Source organism: Aotus nancymaae, unplaced genomic scaffold (assembly GCF_030222135.1).
Source record: "Aotus nancymaae isolate 86718 unplaced genomic scaffold, 86718_ANA_hifiasm-v0.15.2.pri h1tg000025l, whole genome shotgun sequence".
Taxonomy (NCBI): domain Eukaryota; kingdom Metazoa; phylum Chordata; class Mammalia; order Primates; family Aotidae; genus Aotus; species Aotus nancymaae.
In genome coordinates, this window is record NW_026988438.1 from 32,778,962 (window position 1) to 32,797,594 (window position 18,633).

The 18,633-nt window shown below is 37.6% G+C and overlaps 1 protein-coding gene across 2 annotated transcripts in view; it reads left to right on the forward strand.

Annotated features, from left to right (window-relative positions):
* HIBADH (3-hydroxyisobutyrate dehydrogenase) overlaps window positions 1-18,314 on the forward strand; it is a 141,782-nt gene extending 123,468 nt beyond the window's left edge. For both annotated transcript variants that reach the window (XM_012447796.2, XM_064380527.1), the window contains exons 6-8: window positions 5,002-5,078; window positions 12,053-12,209; window positions 17,371-18,314. In XM_012447796.2, coding sequence (XP_012303219.1) covers window positions 5,002-5,078; window positions 12,053-12,209; window positions 17,371-17,529 — 393 coding nt within the window. In that variant the 3' untranslated portion in view covers window positions 17,530-18,314. The remainder of the gene's footprint in view (window positions 1-5,001; window positions 5,079-12,052; window positions 12,210-17,370) is intronic.
* The last annotated feature ends 319 nt before the right edge of the window (window positions 18,315-18,633 follow it).

The following is an 18,633-nucleotide window of genomic DNA, read 5'->3' on the forward strand; positions in this document are numbered from 1 at the left end:
AAATTGACTAATGTTCCTTTCTCTTTCCTGACCATATTTTTATTCTCTCTTCAATCTCTGGATTCTTTGCTCAGATTTTTAAAAATGTATTTGGAATAAATTAGTTTTGCATCATTCCTGGTGGGCTTAAGCAGACATCAACCAATTTACTTATTTAAAAAGATATTAAAAGTTCTATTATTGGCCAGACATCATGGCTCATGCCTGTAATCTCAACACTTTGGGAGGCTGAGGCAGGAGGATTGCTTGAGCCCAGGAGTTTGACACCAGCCAGGGCAACATAGTAAGACCCCATCTCTACAAAAAACAAAACATTAGTTGAGTGTGGTGACATACACCTGTAGTCCCAGCTACTTAGGAGGCTGAGGTGGGGGGAATCACCTGAGCCCAGAGGTGGGGCATCAACATTGCAGTGCACCATGATAGCACCACTGCAGTCAGCCTGGGTGATAGAGCAAGAATCTATTTTAAAAAAAAGAAAAAAGGAAAAAAAAATTCATTGTTAGGATCTTAACATGTCATCCAAGCAACTACTGAAACCATCCTTAAAACTGCTTTTATGTGAAGGGCTTGTTTCTGAGTTGCTATTTTCCTCCATCTAATTTTATAATTACAGTTGACCCTTGAACAACACAGATTTGAACTCCATGGGTCCACTTATACATGTATTTTTTTCCATAGATATCTTCAAAATTTTTTTTGAAGATTTGTGACAGCTTGAAAAAACAGATGAACCACATGGCCTAGAAATATAAAAAAAAAAAATTACGAAAAAGATATGTCATGAATGCATAAAATATGTGTAGATAGATACTAGTTTATAAATATGCACAAATCTGTTATGAAGAGTTAAACTTTATCAAAACTTACAAACATTTATAGACCATACATGGGACCATTCACAGTTGAGAGAAATGTAAACAAATGTAAAGATGTATTAAATCATAACTGTAGGCCGGGCATGGTGGCTCATGCCTTTAATCCTAGGACTTTGGGAGGCCAAGTCGGGTAGATCACGAGGTCAGGAGATCGAGACCATTGTGGCCAACATGGTAAAACCCTGTCTCTACTAAAATACAAAAAATTAGCCGGGGTGCACCCTGTAGTCCCAGCTACTAGGGAGGCTGAGGCAGAAGAATCGCATGAACCCAGGAGGCAGAGGCTGCAGTGGGGTGAGATCGCACCACTGCACTCCAGCCTCGCGACAAGAGCAGGACTCCATGTCAAAAAAATAAAAAATAAATAACTGCATAAAATTAACTATAGTGATACTGTACTACTGTAATAATTTTGTGGCCACCTCCTGTTGCTATTGCAGTGAACTCAAGTGTTACAAATATTGGCATAAAATATCATGTGACACTAATCTTTGTGTGAGTGGTTCATCTCTTCAGTAAATGTTGTATCATAGTAAAAATTGATCTTTTGCGATTCTCTTGTATTTTTCATCATGTTTAGTGCAATATCATAAACCTTGAATGACACCATGGGACCCATACAGAGTGCCACTAGCAATGCTGGAAGTACTCCCAAGAAGCTCAGAAAAGTTATGACATTACAAGAAAAAGTTGAATTGCTTGATATATACCATGGATTGAGGTCTGCAGCTGCATTTCCCCTTCAAGATAAACAAATCCAATGTAAGGACCATTGTAAAAAAAGAAAAGAATATTCATGAACCAATCATTGCAGCTACTCCAACAGGCTTGCACTTTTTGCACAACATCTTTTTATCTCACAGTGAAAATGCAGCTTTTATGTAGGTGCAGGATTGCTATAGAAAGACATGCCTATATCTAATATGATTCAAGAAAAAGTGAAGTCATTATATGACAACTTAAAGCAAAAAGAAAGTGAAGGATCTAAAGCTGGATAATTTAATGCCAGCAAAGGATGGTTTGATAATTTTAGGAAGAGGTTTGCTTAAAAAATGTCAAGATAATAGAAGTAGCTTCTGCTGACCAAGAGACAGCAGATAGTTCCCAGGCCGATTAAGAAAAATCATTGAAGAGCGCCGGGCACGATGGCTCACGCCTATAATCCCAGCACTTTGGGAGGCTGAGGTGGGGTGGATCACCTGAGATCAGGAGTTTGAGACCAACATGGAGAAATCGCATTTCTACTAAAAATACTAGCCAGGCTTGGCGTGGTGGTGCATGTCTGTAATCCCAGCTACTTGGGAGGCTGAGGCAGAAGAATCGCTTGAACCTGAGAGGCAGAGGTTGCAGTGAGCTTAAATCACGCCACTGCACTCCAGCCTGGGCAACAGAGCATGATGCCATCTTAAAAAAAAATAAATCATTAAAGAGAAGGCTATCTGCCTGAATAAGTTTTTAATGCATTATGAACTTATTATGGAAAAAAAAAAGGTGCCCTATTATGGGAAAAAAGGATGTTCAAAGGACATTTATTAGTAAGGAAGAGAAGCAAGCACCAGGATTTAAGGCAGGAAAAGATAAGCTAACTCTACTGTTTCATACAAATGCAGTTGGGCTGATAATCAGGACTGCCCTTATTGGTAAAGTTGCTAATTCCTGAGGCTTTAAGTGAAGAGATAAATACCAGCTGCCTCTCTTTTGGTCGTATAGCAAGCAGGCCTGGACAATGAGAACCCTGGTTCTGGATTGTTTCCCTCAATGGCTTTGTCCTTGGAGTCAGGAAGTACCTTGCCAGTAAGGGACTGACTTTTAAAGTTATTTTGATATTGGACAATAACCCTGGCTACCCAGAATAACATGAGTTCAACACTGAAGGCATCCAAGGGGCCAACTTGTTTCTAAACACAATGCCTCTAATTCAGCCTCTAGATTAGGGGATCATGAGGACCTTTAAGGCTCATTACACATGGTACTCTATGGGAAGGATTGTCACTATGGAAGAAAACCCTGATAGAAAGAAGATCGTGAAAATCTGGAGGGATTACACCATTGAAGATGCCATTGTTATTGTAGAAAACACCTTGAAAGCTATCAAGCCCCAACAGTAAATTCCTGATGGAAAAAACTGTACAGATGTTGTGCATGACTTCACAGGATTTATGGCAGGGCCAATCAGGAAAATCACTAGAGAAATTGTGCATATGGCAAAAAAGGTGGGGAGTGTATGAAAGCATTCAAGATATGGATCTTGGAGAAATTCAAGAGCTAATAGACACCACACCAGAGTAATTAACAGAAGAGACTTGATGGAAATGAGTGCTTCTGAACAGTGCCAGATGATAAGGAAGAAGGATGTATAAAAAGCAGTGCCAGCAAACAAATAGACATTAGACAGTCTGGCAGAACAGTTCTGATTATTCAAAACTCCTTTGAACTTCTTTTACAACATGGACCCTTCTATGACACAGACACTGAAAATAAAGCAAACAGTGGAAGACAGATTGGTACCATACAGAATCATTTTTAGAGAAATCAGAGAGCAAAAGTCAGATAGAAATTATATTTCCATAAAGTTATCCGAAGTGTACCTGCCTCTCTTGCCTCCCCCTTCTACCACCTCCACCTCTGTCACCCCTGAGACAGCAAAGAGCAACCCCTCCTCTTCTTCCTCCTCCTCAGCCTACTCATTATGAAGATGATGGGATTGAAGACCTTTATGATGAACCACTTCTGCTTAGTGAATAATAAATATATTTTCTCTTCCTTAATGATTCTCTTAATATTTTCTTTTCTCTAGTTTACTTTACCATAAAGACACAATATATAATACACATATAAAATATGTGTTAATCAACTGTTTATGTTATTGGTGAGGCTTCCAGTCAACAGTGGGATATTAGTAGTTAAGCTTTTGGAGAGTCAAAAGTTATACATGAGTATTTGACTGCACCAGGGGTTGGTGCCCCTAACCCCCTCATCATTCAAGGGTCAACTGTACTTGCCATAGCTCTGTTTGTAGTACAGTCAGGTAGCAATAACCCATGGACTTCAAACTTTTTCTTGAAAAGCAAGTAACTTTCACTTAGAAATATTAGGTGATTGACAGAGACGATTAAACAATACTGAACAGTGAAATCAAGCTAGTTGTCTCCCTCCCCCTCCCAGCAAACACACACTCTCACTCCTCCTCTTAATGCTTTTATCCTAGTCAACTAGGATAAAAGCATTTCCATTCAACACAAGACCTGGTACAAGCCTTTATTTCAGTGTCTCACACCTAGTTTAGTGCTCATGGGGCCTAATAGGTCTCTAAATGCCAAATTTACCACTCTGTCCAATGCCATAACCCAGACCGACTCTGTCAAGATACTTGGGTCATCATAGTGCTTCCCCATTCTAAAATAGATCCCTATTTCTTACCATGTCAAATTTTAACTCTCCACCCTAGCTTGCATAGCTGACATGTTCTTGCCCCAGTCTTAACTATTAAATTTCTCACCATTCCTTAAAACATAGACATATTAATCAGTTTTCTTACTGTTCCCCAACAACATCATGTTCTTACATATTTAATCTCTCATATATTTACCTTTCCCCTCCGATCTCCTTCTATCCCTTTCTTGCCTGTTTAAATCCTGCCTTGGCCTCCTAAGGGATGATTTCAGGTTCCACTTCCTCTCTGTTCCTGCCTTCAATGATCTTGTTGTTCTGAAGAACTCTTCCTGTCTCTTATCTTATAGGCTCTACCTTACAATTCACCACTTAATTGTTTTTGTTGCCTTTTAATATAGCATATTACTCCCATTTCCCAATTAGATAGTAAGTTCCATCCCTTAAAGAGCAGTTGTGCCCTATAGTGCTGAGCCCGTAGTAGTTACGTGGAAAATAAATTTCCACTTACGCAAATTTATTACCTAGTGGGAGAGACCCACAAGTCTGCTCTAATAGCATGTGAGGTTCAGAGGGAGCCATGCTGTACCACGTTCTCTTCCCCACTCAAGAGAATCAACAGTTGAACGTTACTTCTTTTGGAAAGTATCCCCTGGAATTGGGCAAGGAAAAACCTCCTGTGAGTTATAGCTTGGAAATAAAGATATTTAATATGTACTCAATTTATTTTCAGGCTGCAAAGATCTGCAACAACATGCTGTTAGCTATTAGTATGATTGGAACTGCTGAAGCTATGAATCTTGGAATCAGGTTTGTTAAATAGTACATTTTTATAGGCTTTCCTATTTGATTTTCTGATGTTAAAAAAAAATGATGTTCATGAGAGATAAATGAGTTGATCCAAGAACATTTTGAAAGTACTTCATTATTGAACTTTAATAGACTTTGCTTATTGGACGAGCAATAGGACCCAGGAGAGCGTGAATACTCTTTGCCATAGCCATAAAATGTATTGCCTGTGCATTTGAAGTTATATTATCCTTTTTATATGGGAGCCCCATTTCTTCTATTATGTTGAAATGCAAGAAACATTTTTACTATAAAATTTAAACATACTCTGGCAATGTCAGGACAAATTTGTATAAGACACGGTTTTAGTGCGTAGTGAATTCAAGTGGTATGCTACCATGTGACTAGTTTTATGTATCTTTAAAAAATAGTCCCCCAAATCTGCACTAAAAGTGTTCTTGGTGGTTCATTCTCAGGCTAAAAACTGGATAGCATTCATAAAGCTGCAATTCATATGCATAACTCTTTCATTTTATTTTGCCTGTGGTTTAGTTACTTTGCATTAGTATGTCTCTTTCTATTAAAATGGCATTCATACTTTGCTTAAAGTGATTCAGGAATTCTGTTTTTCCTGTGGATGATCATTTAAATGCTTAAGGTTAATGTCTTAATTTTAGCCTTTAATCTTTTGGGTTAGTAATGCTACCTATGATTAATCACCTAATTAATTTTTTGAATGTTTTGTATTTCATGAAAATAATATACATTTCTTACTTTAGAAAATGCTTAATGAGCAAGATTCTTTCCTCAGTTGTTTTCATCACATTCCCCAAAACTGCTTACCAAATGTCACAAAACAGAATAGTGTTTCATATCACAGCTTTTGATAAAATAAAAAGAGCCAATGTACTTGAGATATTTTTGAAAACACAGTAATGTATTCACATTTCCTCTTAATTACCATATCAAGATGCTGTTGTTTTATTGAATTGCCCTTGTCTCAGATGTTAAACTATCTTGACCTATTAAGTTGTCATGTTGTAATTGAGATAAAAGAGGAATTTGCTTTGCATCAGCACTAATTGGTTTATCAATATCGTGTACCATTTACATTTTAAAATTGGATGTCCATAAGATGGTAAGGCATGTCTGTACAGAGCCAAAGGTGGTAGTATATAGGGACCTCTTCAGAGTTACGTTTGTATTATGTTTGTATGTTTGTATTGTGGCCAGTTTTAGGATATGGGTCACTTATCATAATTGAAAAACTGGTAACTGGTAACTTGTTTTCACTTTCATTCTCTAGACTAATTTCATGGAGAGGAAAATGTAAATTTCTGGAACATAAATTGCATATACAGTTAATTGGTGTTGACATCAGGATTGGTATGCATACGTATGTTTAGAATTTTATTTTCATTTTTCTAGATATAAATGAAGGTTGTTTATCCAGCCTTTCACTTTATATAATATATACTAAAACTTCCCCTCTTTGCCCGTTGACTCTATTTCTAACATTGAGAAGTACTGGACTAGGATATTCCTTAGTAATAGTGAATGCATCATCTGGCATTTCTTGAATAATTTTCCTGTCAAACTCTTACTATAAGATGATCATCTGACCTTCTAAAATGAAGTTTTGTGTAGGGTAAGTGCTTGTGGAAGTTCTACTCCAAACACCAGCTAGGGAAGAATAGTAGGTAAATCAATTGAATACAAGGTGTACAATGAAGTGAAAACCATTGGCTACTTGGAGTGGGTTTGTTTTTAAGGAGAAAGTGAAAAGTGATAAAATTCCAAATAGAGATGTAAGAGAACAGAAGCAATCAATAGAGTTTCCCTTATTTTTGGCTCTGATCAACTATGACAAAAATGATATTTAGAAATACAAAATTTTTAAATGTTTCATTTTTCTAAAACTCTACATATATACTGATATATATAAAATATATTTTAGAAGTCTGAACCCAAGGCAGAAACTCACTAGTTGTACTTAACTGTTAAAAATAATGTATAAGTTTCTAGTGTTTCAGATTATACCAATGAATTGCTTATTTTTTATAACATGACGATTTTATCACTTTATCTTACAAAGATTCTCAGTAGTTTAAAAGCCCTAAAAATGAATGCTTCTGCTATTGTCTTTTCTCCATGGTTTACAGACATGGTTTAAAGTGACAGGATTGTTCTCTAATAGAGTATAGAGAGCTGCCACGATTTATTGAGCTTTGCAAGGTGAAAGAGAAAATTGGCATCAGCAAGCATAAATTCCCAAGTAGTAAATTCCCATGAAGTAGTATAGCATCAAAATGGGTTAGCCACATTTATATTCCATTCACTCTGAAGTGAAAATTTTTCAGAGTATTAATGTCAACATTTACAAATTGAGTCACCCATTCCTGTGAAGTGATCATTTCAGATTTTTATTCTTATAAGTTAGTGGTTTTTCTGGAACACTGTTCTCTTTTTTTAAAAAAAAATTGAAGAATAAAATATTACAGTTTAAAATTCTTACTGACCCTATGCTCTTTTACAGTGAGTCTTTATGGATGTTAGCGAAATTTTTAAATGTTGTTTAAAAAAAAAGGGGTAAAAAATATGGTATACAGTATATTTTGAGATTCTTATTAGACCTTTCTGCTTTTGAATTGGATTACTACTTAGGCATTAGAAGCATAGTTTTATGGCCCTGAAAGTACCCTACTTGTATTAGAGAGGTTTTGTTCCTGTGCATCACATCGAAACAACATTGATAATGTTTTGTTGTTTTGTTTTAAATTACTAGCTCCACTACAAATTGAGTTTTTAAAAAAATATTGGTGGTATAACAAGTGATTTGCATTACCAGCCAGGCCCAGGCTCCTCCAGCAGCCATTGTCTTGTGTTCTGCCAAAAGCAGCTTAAAGCAGCTGAACTTCTGGAAAGCTGTTTGGATGAGAACTTTTCCTCCAGTGTAGTTTTATTAATAGTTTCTTGCATACTACCCTTAGAAGATGTTGCTTTTGCATTTATGTGATGACTGGAGCCTTAATTGTGCACCCTAATAAATATAACAGATGGCAAAGCTTTGTAATTTATAAATGGCCAAAAAAGTTTGTTATTTGTATGTATCTATACTGTCTGGTTCTACATAAGAATAAAACAAATTATGTCACTAAACTGGGATGTATCACAGGAACAGATCTGGAAATGAAACATCTAAGACTATGTCAGTCCAAATCATTCACTATCCATCTTAAAAATTTCTTAATAAGCTGATAAAATCCCACTGTATTGGCTCATTGACTGTTATGTTTACAACGTACTTCATAGTCAACTGCTAGCCAATATAATGGCATTTGTTTGGGCGTGCATGTAGGTCTGCATCCAAGCTGTCCTACAGACTTAAACTTTTCTCATTTATAAAATGACAAAAATTATTGTATCTATCCACCGGATTACTGTAAAGATTAAGTGAGTTAATCCATGTAAAACTTTTTAAATAGTTTCTGGCACATAGTAGGTGTCAGTATGTGGTAATGATATTTGTGGTTGTGGTAAGGTGGTTACTGTTTGAAATTTAATTGTATTTTAATTGAATTGTATTTTTTCATAACATGTCCCTCTAGCTGGCATTACATATTTTTTTGTCTGTTTATTACCTGTCTTCCCGTCTAGAACATAAGCTCCATGAAGGGGAATGGTTTGTTTACTCATTGCCATATCTTAAGAATATACCTGGCAGGTATTAGGCACCCAAAGAAGATTTGTCAGATAAATGAGGAGAGGAGGGAGGAGGTAGGCAAGTAAGTGAGTGAGGGCATAAGATATGGCACTTCTCTTCCCTTAGGTAAAAAGTTATCCAGGTGGGTCTTAACTCAGCCCTCCTGGCAAACAGGCACAGACTCCTCTTAGCTTCCTTCTTACTGTTTCCTTGGCTGCAGGTGTAGCAGTTGCATATAGCAGATCTGAGTAAACATTGATGTATAAGTGAATGATTAATTAAAATTGACATGGTCTTAGATGTTTCATTTCTAGATCTGTTCCTGTGATATGAACATCCCAGTTTAGTCACGTAATTTGTTTTGTTCTTACATAAAACCAGACAGAGTAGATTACTCACAGAGAATATAAAGTAAACAAACTTTTTTGGCCCATAAAGTCTTGGTTACAATGAAAGCAAATGTTTAATTTTTTTAATTTATAGTTTATGCATCATTTTTACTTATTCCAAAACCTCATTTAAAATTCTTATGTTTTAGAGGTGAGTAGATTTGACACAGTGACGTTTATTTGAAATGCATTATATATGCAGTCAGAGCAATGAATTCATTCTGTTTATATCAGAGAACATTCCAGCAACTGTAAAGCCACATGCATGCACGCATGCACTCTCGAACCACATCCACTGGCAAGTTATTATGGGGACTGACAGACTGTCATTCTTTTGATGGCTTGAGCTGTATATCTTCTGAACAGCAATGGGGCTCTTATGCAGAAAGTATCATATGTTCCCAGCCAATTTACAGGGAAACAGCAATAACATTTTATCATGGTTGAGAGCCCAGTAGCTGCTTCCTATTAAACTTGCCCTTTCAGATACCTGTCTTGGATTAATTTGTTGATTTCGAATGGAAACTCAGTCTTCTCCAGTGAAGCATGACGTTCTAGGATAGACTCTGAATGACAATTACTGTGTATTCTAGCTGGTTTCAGACCATTACAAGTCTTGGGCACAGTGGAAAACAGAAGACTTCAGTAACTGATTTTAATATCATGTCTAATTTTAACTGTCAGTTATGTATGTGCCAGAGAAAGAATCCTCAGAAAGATGAAATGCAAAACACTTCTAACTTGCTCTTTTTAATGATACACTTTGCTGCAAGTGGGGGCAAGGGGAGGGAAGTGGAGAGGAAGTAACCATCTCCTGAAGGGAATCAGCGTGGTGGGGTGGGGTGGGGGTCGGGGGGAGAAGCATCAGATTTGAAAAATGAGAATGAAACAACTGCCACCTGATTTTTTGTGTGTGCCCCTCAGGATGCTTCTAAATAGTAATGTGTTCACCAAAAAGGGTTTCCATCAATCAGTGCCAGTATTTTTCCTTGAACATACAAGAGAAATGTTGGGTTTTACAAAGTTAGGATAATTAGCTTTGCTCACCATTTTGCTGAATATTATACAAGAGAGTGAATTTCCTTAGCAGTAAAAGCTCTTGTGAGCTACTACTGAATGTAACCTGGAAGATTACAAAGAAGGGAGAAACTCTGCTGCTTTAAATGTGATGAACCATCTTAAAAGAAGATCTAAATTAGGAAGCCCTGAAATTATATTTAGATGGAGGGAGAAAGCGACATTTTGGAGTCTTTGAAAGTATTTTCTCCTTATGGAGCATATTAGACGTATGCATTCTTGAACATTTGTGCTTTGCAGTTACAGCAAATTAACTAATTGTTAGTTTGTGATTTTACTTTTCACAATTATTCCCTAAGCACACTGGCTTTATCTTTTCATTAGTCATATACTATGAAAGCATACTGATAGCCTAAATTTTATTTAAAAGGAGAAAGCAAGCATCAGTAGCAAAGGACACATGCAGTGAACTTGGATATTATAAAATGAATGAATGAAACAGTTGGGTTTCTCTCTGGGAATCTACAGTTTAACAGAAGGAATGATAGACAATTTAGACTGAATTTCTGTATCTGTTAGAATCCTTAGTAAAACCCATCCCTATAGGCCACCATATGAATGCAGATACATGATATGCCACATGGCAGTATGGGAACCAGAGCTACCCCTTGAAAGCCTGCTTACATAACAGTTGTATTACGTTGTAATTCCATACATATTTTTGGCTGTTAGCCCCAGCCCCCTACTCTAGCATCTGAAAAAAATGTTTTATTGGCCATGATATTTAGATTTTGAAATAAACAGACATGTATTTTGGACACATAAAGTAAACAAGAATCTAAGCATGCCAAAAGGCACAGTTTAACATTTACATAGTGTCTCTCTTAAATTTTTTAAGAAAAAAAGAAAAAGCAGAAAGCTTTTATGACAATTGTTTCAAAATGGCTCTGTTTTGAAAGAAACCAAATAAATTGCTAGGTATAAAGTTTTATTTGAAACTTGATTTGGTGATACTTAGCAAAATTGTGCTTCCCAAACTGCATTATATCTTTAGAATCCAAGTAATGGAGCATTTTGATTCTATTTTTTCTAGGGTCCACATTGAACAGCCGTTTATATGCCATCAGCCCAGTGATAGAACAAATGATGTTTCCGCTTGGGCAAGCTTTGTTTTATCAGGATCAGTAACCTTATCAGCAGTTGACCCAGAACTATAATGCATGTCTCTGAATAGATAGCATATGTCACAACTCTGTGCAGACTTGCTTCATAAGCAAGATTGTCTAATGAAGATTTAATAAATAAGGAAAAGTTTACAGCAAAAAGGTCTTCTTTTATAACAACTTTTCTTAAGCTCCTTTACAGCTCCTGGCTCATCTCTTGCATTTAGTCTCATAAAAACTAAAGGAATAAACATACATATAAATGCATTCACACAGACTCCCATGATGCATCATTTATCTGTCAATATTTCTCTCTGAAATATATCATTTGTGGGTGAAGAATGTAGAATTTAAATTATCATATTGCTTTAAGGTTCTTATGTGACACAAAAATGTAGTGATGTCCAAAGACTAGGAAACCCTGAGTGTGATAAATCAACAATGCTTTTATGCAATTATATGTTATTTTTTCTTAATAACAGGATAACATAGAAGGTCTTCTCAAATGCAAAATGGTCCTGACTCAAAAATGTTACTGTTTAATCATTCGTGTTTAGTACCCTATAATTCAAAATTGGATTCTTCACTCCATATCGATATGCTTAGATTTTAGAAGACATATAATAAATGGAGAGAGAAGATGGAACATCCTCATACGTAAACAAGTCATGCACGACGTGTACATTTTGACACTTAACACTTCTTTTCTTTGACCTTTGACAGGTTAGGGCTTGACCCAAAACTGTTGGCCAAAATCCTAAATATGAGCTCAGGACGGTGCTGGTCAAGTGACACTTATAATCCTGTGCCTGGAGTGATGGATGGCGTTCCCTCAGCTAATAACTACCAGGGTGGATTTGGAACAACACTCATGGCTAAGGTACGGTAAATGGAGACACTAACCAAGAGAGAAGGAAAAATGTTTCATTGTCTAATAACACTTTCCTTCTATTTCTCTTAACAAAGCATATGTCTCACCTAAGAGGCACAATTACTAGAATATTCACTCTCACTGAAAATGAGTAAAAACCTAGCTTAGATGAAAATCTTTATCTTGTTCATTTTTATTCCTGGCCTTTTGGATGAGAAAAATGGGGCAGATCATGTGTGTGTGCGCTTGGGTTTGTTTAGATGAGCTGGTAACATTTTGTTCATCATAAATTTATGTTAATTTACCAATTTCTTAGAATGAGAGCAGTGAGAATTTTCTCATTGTTAATAATACATTGGCAGTACGTATATACATCACAAAAGAGAGAATTTTCCCATTGATGATGTATTTCTACATACATCTTCCTGCTTTAAGTATATGGACTTATATGTAAAAATTAGTTGTCATTTGAAAAGCAAACTGTCATCCTTCTCTCATTTGAGATCTCAACTTTAGAAAGTCTGTGCTGTCAACTGTAGAAAATAATTTTTAGACCAGCTGACTTTCAGATTTCTGCAGTGCTTGTTTTTCCCCAGTTGAGGGTTTTCTATTTTTCTATTTTTTTTTTTCCCTGATTAAAAAAAATACAGCTGGGCATAGTGGCTCACACCTGTAATCCCACCATTTTGGGAGGCTGAAGCAGACAGATCACCTGAGGTCAGGAGTTAGAGACTAGCCTGGTTAACATGGTGAAACTCTGTTTTTACTAAAAATACAAAAAGTTAGCTGGGCGTGGTGGTGTGTGCCTTTAATCCCAGCTGTTCAGGAGGCTGAAACAGGAGAATTGCTTGAACCTGGGAGGCGGAGGTTGCAGTGAGCAGAGATTGCACCATTGCACTTCAGCTTGGGCAACAAGAGCAAAACTATCTCAAAAAAAAAAAAAAAAAAAAAAAGCAAGAATACATATACCTAGATACCACACAAGCACATCTTGGAGATATTGTGGGTTCAGTTCCAGATCACAACAAAGCAAGTCACGCAAATTTTTTGGTTTCCCAGTACATACAAAAGTTATGTTTATACTGTGCTGTAGTCTATTAAGTATACAGTAGCATTACGTCTAAACAATATATGTACCTTAATTTTAAAAGGTACATATATTGTACCTTAATTTTAAAAGGTACATATATTGTTTAGACATAATGCTACTACACACTTAATTGCTAAAAATGCTAACAATTATCTGAGCCTTCAGTGAGTCAAAAAGTCTTTTTTGCTGGGAAGGTCTTGCCTTGAGGTTGATGACTGCTGACTGACTAGGGTGGTGATTGCTAAAGGTTGGGTGGCTATGACAATTTCTTAAAATAAGACAGTAATGAAGTTTACTGCATCAATTGACTCATCCTTTCACAAAATGTTTCTTTCTATTATGTGGTGCTATTTGATAGCATTTTACTCACAGTAGAACTTCTTTCAAAATTGGAGGCAATCTTCTCCCACACAGAAGGCAAGAATTCTACCACTGAACCACCAATGCACCTCTGGAGGCAATCTTCTCAAACTCTGCTGCTACTTTACTAAGTTTGTGTAATTTTCTAAATCCTTTGTTGCCATTCTACCAGCAGTAGATCCATCTCAAGAAACTACTTTCTTTGCTCATCCATAAGAAGCAATTCCTTATCCCTTCAAGTTTTAGCACAAGATTGTAGCAAGCCCTTCAGGTTCCACTTCTAATTCTAGTTAGCCTGCTGTTTCCACCATATCTGCAGTGACTTCCTTCAGTGAAGTCTTAAAAGCCTCAAAGTTATCCCTGTGGGCTGGAATCAGCTTCTTCCAAACTCCTGTTAATGTTATTTTGACCTCCTCCCATGAATCACAAATATTCTTATGGCATCTAGAATGGTAATTATTTTCATAAGGTTTTCAGTTTACTCTGCCCAGATCTGTGAGAGGAATCACTATATATGGTAGCTATTGCCTTATGAAATGTATTTCTCACATAAGAGTTGAAAAATGGCCGGGCGCGGTGGCTCAAGCCTGTAATCCCAGCACTTTGGGAGGCCGAGGCGGGTGGATCACGAGGTCGAGAGATCGAGACCATCCTGGTCAACATTGTGAAACCCCGTCTCTATTAATACAAAAAAAAAAAAATTAGCTGGGCACGGTGGCGCGTGCCTGTAATCCCAGCTACTCAGGAGGCTGAGGCAGGAGAATTGCCTGAACCCAGGAGGCGGAGGTTGCGGTGAGCCGAGATCGCGCCATTGCACTCCAGCCTGGGTAACAAGAGCGAGACTCCGTCTCAAAAAAAAAAAAAAAAAAAAAAAAAAAGAGTTGAAAAATGACTCTTTGATCCATGGGCTACAGAATGGATGTTGTGTTCACAGACATGAAAACAACATGAATCTCCTTGAACATCCCCATCAGAGCTCTTGGGTGACCACTTGTAGTGTCAAGTGAGCACTCAAATTTTGAAAGGAATCTTCTGACCAAAAGTCTCAACAGTGGGCTTAAAATATTCAGTAAGCCATGCCATAAACGGATGTGCTTTATTCTAGACTTTGCTGTTCCATTTGTAGAGCACAGGAAGAGTAGATTCAGCATAATTCTTAAGGGCCCTAGGATTTTTGGAATGTTAAATGAGCATTGGCTTCAACTTCAAGTCACCAGCTGCATTGGCCCTTAACAAGAGAGTTAGCCTTTCCTTTGAAGCTTTGGAACCAGACATTGACTTCTCTTTAGCTCTGAAACTTCTAGATGACATCTTCCAACAGCAGGCTGTTTTCTCTACACTGAAAATCTGTTGTTTATTGTGGCCACTTTCATCAGTGATAGCTGGATCTTCTGGATAACTTCCTGCAGTTTCTCCATCAGCACTTCCTGCTTCACTTTCCACTTTTATGTTATGGAAATGGCTTCTTTGCTTAAACCTGATGAACTAATCACTGCTAGCTTCACGTATCTTCTGCAGCTTCCTCACCTCTCTTGGCTTTCATAGAATTGAAGAAAGTTAGGGCCTTGCTCTGGGTTAAGCTTTGTTTTAAGGGAATGATACGGCCGGTTTGATCTATCCAGACCACTCATACCTTCTCCCTATCAGCAGTAAGGCTGTTGCACTTATGACTCATGTGTTCACTGGAATAGCATTTGGAATTTTCTTCAAGAACTTTTTCTTTGCATTCACAACTTGGCTTACTGTTTAATAGACCTGCCTTTCAGCCTGTCTTGATTTTCTACATGCCTTCTTCACTAAGCTTAATCATTTCTAGCTTTTGATTTAAAGTGTGAGACAGCTGACTCCTCCTTTCATTTGAACTCTTAGAGGCCATTGTAGGGTTGTTAATTGGCCTAATTTCAATCTTTTGTGTCTCAGGGAATAGGGAGGCCTGAAGGGTGAAAGAGACCTGCCATTCAGGAGCAGGGCAGTCAGAACACGTGTACATTTATCAATTATGTTTGCCATCTTATATGTGCTTTGTGATGCCCCAAAACAGTTTCAATAGTAACATCAAATATCACTGATCAGCTGGACACGGTGGCGCACACCTGTAATCCCAGCACTTTGGGAGGCCAAGGCAGGTGGATCACCTGAGGTCAGGAGTTCAAAACCAGCCTGGACAACATGGCAAAACCCTGTCTTTACTAAAAATACCAAAAAAAGAAAAAAGAAAAAGGAAATAGCTAGGTGCGTGGCGCATGCCTATAATCCCAGCTGGTCAGGAGGCTGAGGCAGGAGAATCACTTGAACCTGGAAGGTGGAGATTACAGTGAGCCAAGATCACGCCACTACACTCCAGCCTGGGCAACAAGAGAGAAACTCCATCTCAAAAAAATATATATATATATAATCACAGATCACCGTAACAGAAGTACTAGTAATGAAAAAGTTTGAAATATTGTGAGAATTACCAAAATGTGACAGCTACATGAACTGGGCACATGCTGTTGGAAAAATGGTGCTGATAGACTTGCCCAATACCACAAACCTTCATTATTAAAATACAAAAACAAACATGCATTATCTATAAAGCATGATAAAATGAAGCGCAGTAAGACAAGAGGTGTCTGTACTTGGCTTACTCTCCCTCATTCCCCATGATGTTTGTTCATTCTGCTTGTTGAATATGCCTTGAATTCATCCAGTTCCCTTCTCCCCCGCTAGCAGTACCTTAGCTGAGCCTCCTTTGTGTTATACCACAAACACATCTTAACTGATCTTGTCTTTCAGCCTGATGGTCTCCAGTTTATTTCCCACACCAAAGCAAGAGTGTGCTTTCTAAGATGTAAAATCCTGACTGTGTCACTTCTCCTGTCAAGTTTTTGTAGTAGTTTCAGTTACTTGGAGATTAAAGTCCATCTCTGCAACTTGTCTGACAAGCCCCCGGATGCCTTGCCTCAGCTGGACTCATTTTCTTTCCCATCCCCCTCTGCATGCTTTCATCATGCTGAACTCACTTCTACCTCTTGTTCTGTCTCTAGCAAACCTTCACATTTGCTGATCCTTTTGTCAGGATCATTTTTCCTTGCCCACCACCTCCCTGCCACCTCCATGTTTTCACCTGGCTCCAGGTCTGTGCTTCACTCTCTTTCTCTTCACCTTTCCCAGCACCCCAGATCCTGCCTCCTTGGAACCCATGGTAGTACTCCACTCTCCAGTTATTCTGTGCTTATGTAATTGTCTTTCTCCTTAACACACTGTGAGTTTGGGTGGGCTGTGGCTGTCTTGCGCATCATTTTATCCCAGCCGCTGCACATTGTCAGCACACTTCAGATATTTATTGGATGAAGTCATATTTGAAACTGTATTTCCTATTTTGCGGTTTTAATTCTCTATGTTTTCATTTACGAATTTTTAAAAATTTTATGTCAGTCTTACAGATTTCCACAGATAAGATTACACAGGGAAATTTTTTTTCTTCAAATACATGGAACAAAACAAACAAGTATTGTGGAAGGTGGGAAAATAGAGACACTCAGAAACCAAGGTTTCTGTCTCTTTTGCAGTTATTTGAAAGCACTTATTAAAAAATGTTAACTGACCATAATATTATAAGTATCTTATTTGTTCAGATTTCATTTTTCCTTCTTTGAAACCAAAACATTAGGAACCACAGTTCCAAAGAGCCTTTACCACCAGTCTCAGTGTGTTCTCTTCTCCTCTTGTTTGATTTAGGATCTGGGATTGGCACAAGACTCTGCTACCAGCACAAAGAGCCCAATCCTTCTTGGCAGTCTGGCCCATCAGATCTACAGGATGATGTGTGCAAAGGGCTACTCAAAGAAAGACTTCTCATCCGTGTTCCAGTTCCTAAGAGAGGAGGAGACCTTCTGAATGTGCCCTTTGGCCATGGACACTGTTGGGAACCAAATTCTGTCTTGGAGTCTCCTCCTAGTTCACTCCACAAGTATATGGATTTAATCAAAGGTCACCTATCTGGTTTTGATTGTCTAGGTCACAGTAATCCCTAGGACTTTTCACCCATTTTTAAACCGCTTATTCTTTTTGTCTTTTTAACAAACATATTATCTGAATTTTTTTTCTGCAAGCCACTGATAGCCTCTGCTAACTAGCTGAATTGATCTTTTTACAAAGTTTGATCCCTGAGCATCCTCAACTAAATCGTTGAATACTTCAATCAGGATATTATTTGCTTTACTTTACAAATAAAACCAAATCTTTTGTCAACAGGATGAAACCCATCTTAAAGGAAAGAAAAGGAATTAGTGTGAAGAGAGAAGTTAGAGAAGGGAAATGCAGTGAATTACTATCTGTGTCCATCAGGAAGTTTGTCCTGTTAACCAAATGGTTGCGGCATTACCAGGGTTACTGGTTGGTTCTCCAGGGAGCTGATGAAGCAGGAGAACTGTGTTGCATGTTTTCTTTGTGGACGCAGTCACAGTGTGGTAGTGTATCCCTCACCAACTCCCCACACTCAGCAGACTTGTTTTTATATTTTTTTCTTTCTTGTATATTCTTACTATGTATTTTTTGACTTAAAAAGAATGACATCTTTAGACCCGTTTCAGAGCCAATGATATTTGCTTTAGATAATTAATATATTATTATAAATAGAGCTATATTATTTTGAATTCAAATAAATTTCTATGCTGGTAATACTTTCCTGGAGTTTTTGTTTCTTCCCAATCATTTGGCAAACTAATGATCTGAGAAACTGGTGTTCAGACTAATGGGGAAAGTCTGAAAAGTTAGTTCAGACTAATGGGGAAAGGATGGGAATAAAGAGAAAGGAGGAGAGGTCAAAAGGAACAAACCTCTGAGTTGGCCAGTGACAAGCCAGCGTTTTGCTGCTTTCCCTTAATCCTTGGGTATTCGTTTGAATGTTTTTTAGGTTGTCAGTTCTATAGGAATTCAGCCTGCATTAAGTGTAACATGCCCCAATATAGAGCACACTCACCACTTTTCCCACCTCAGCCT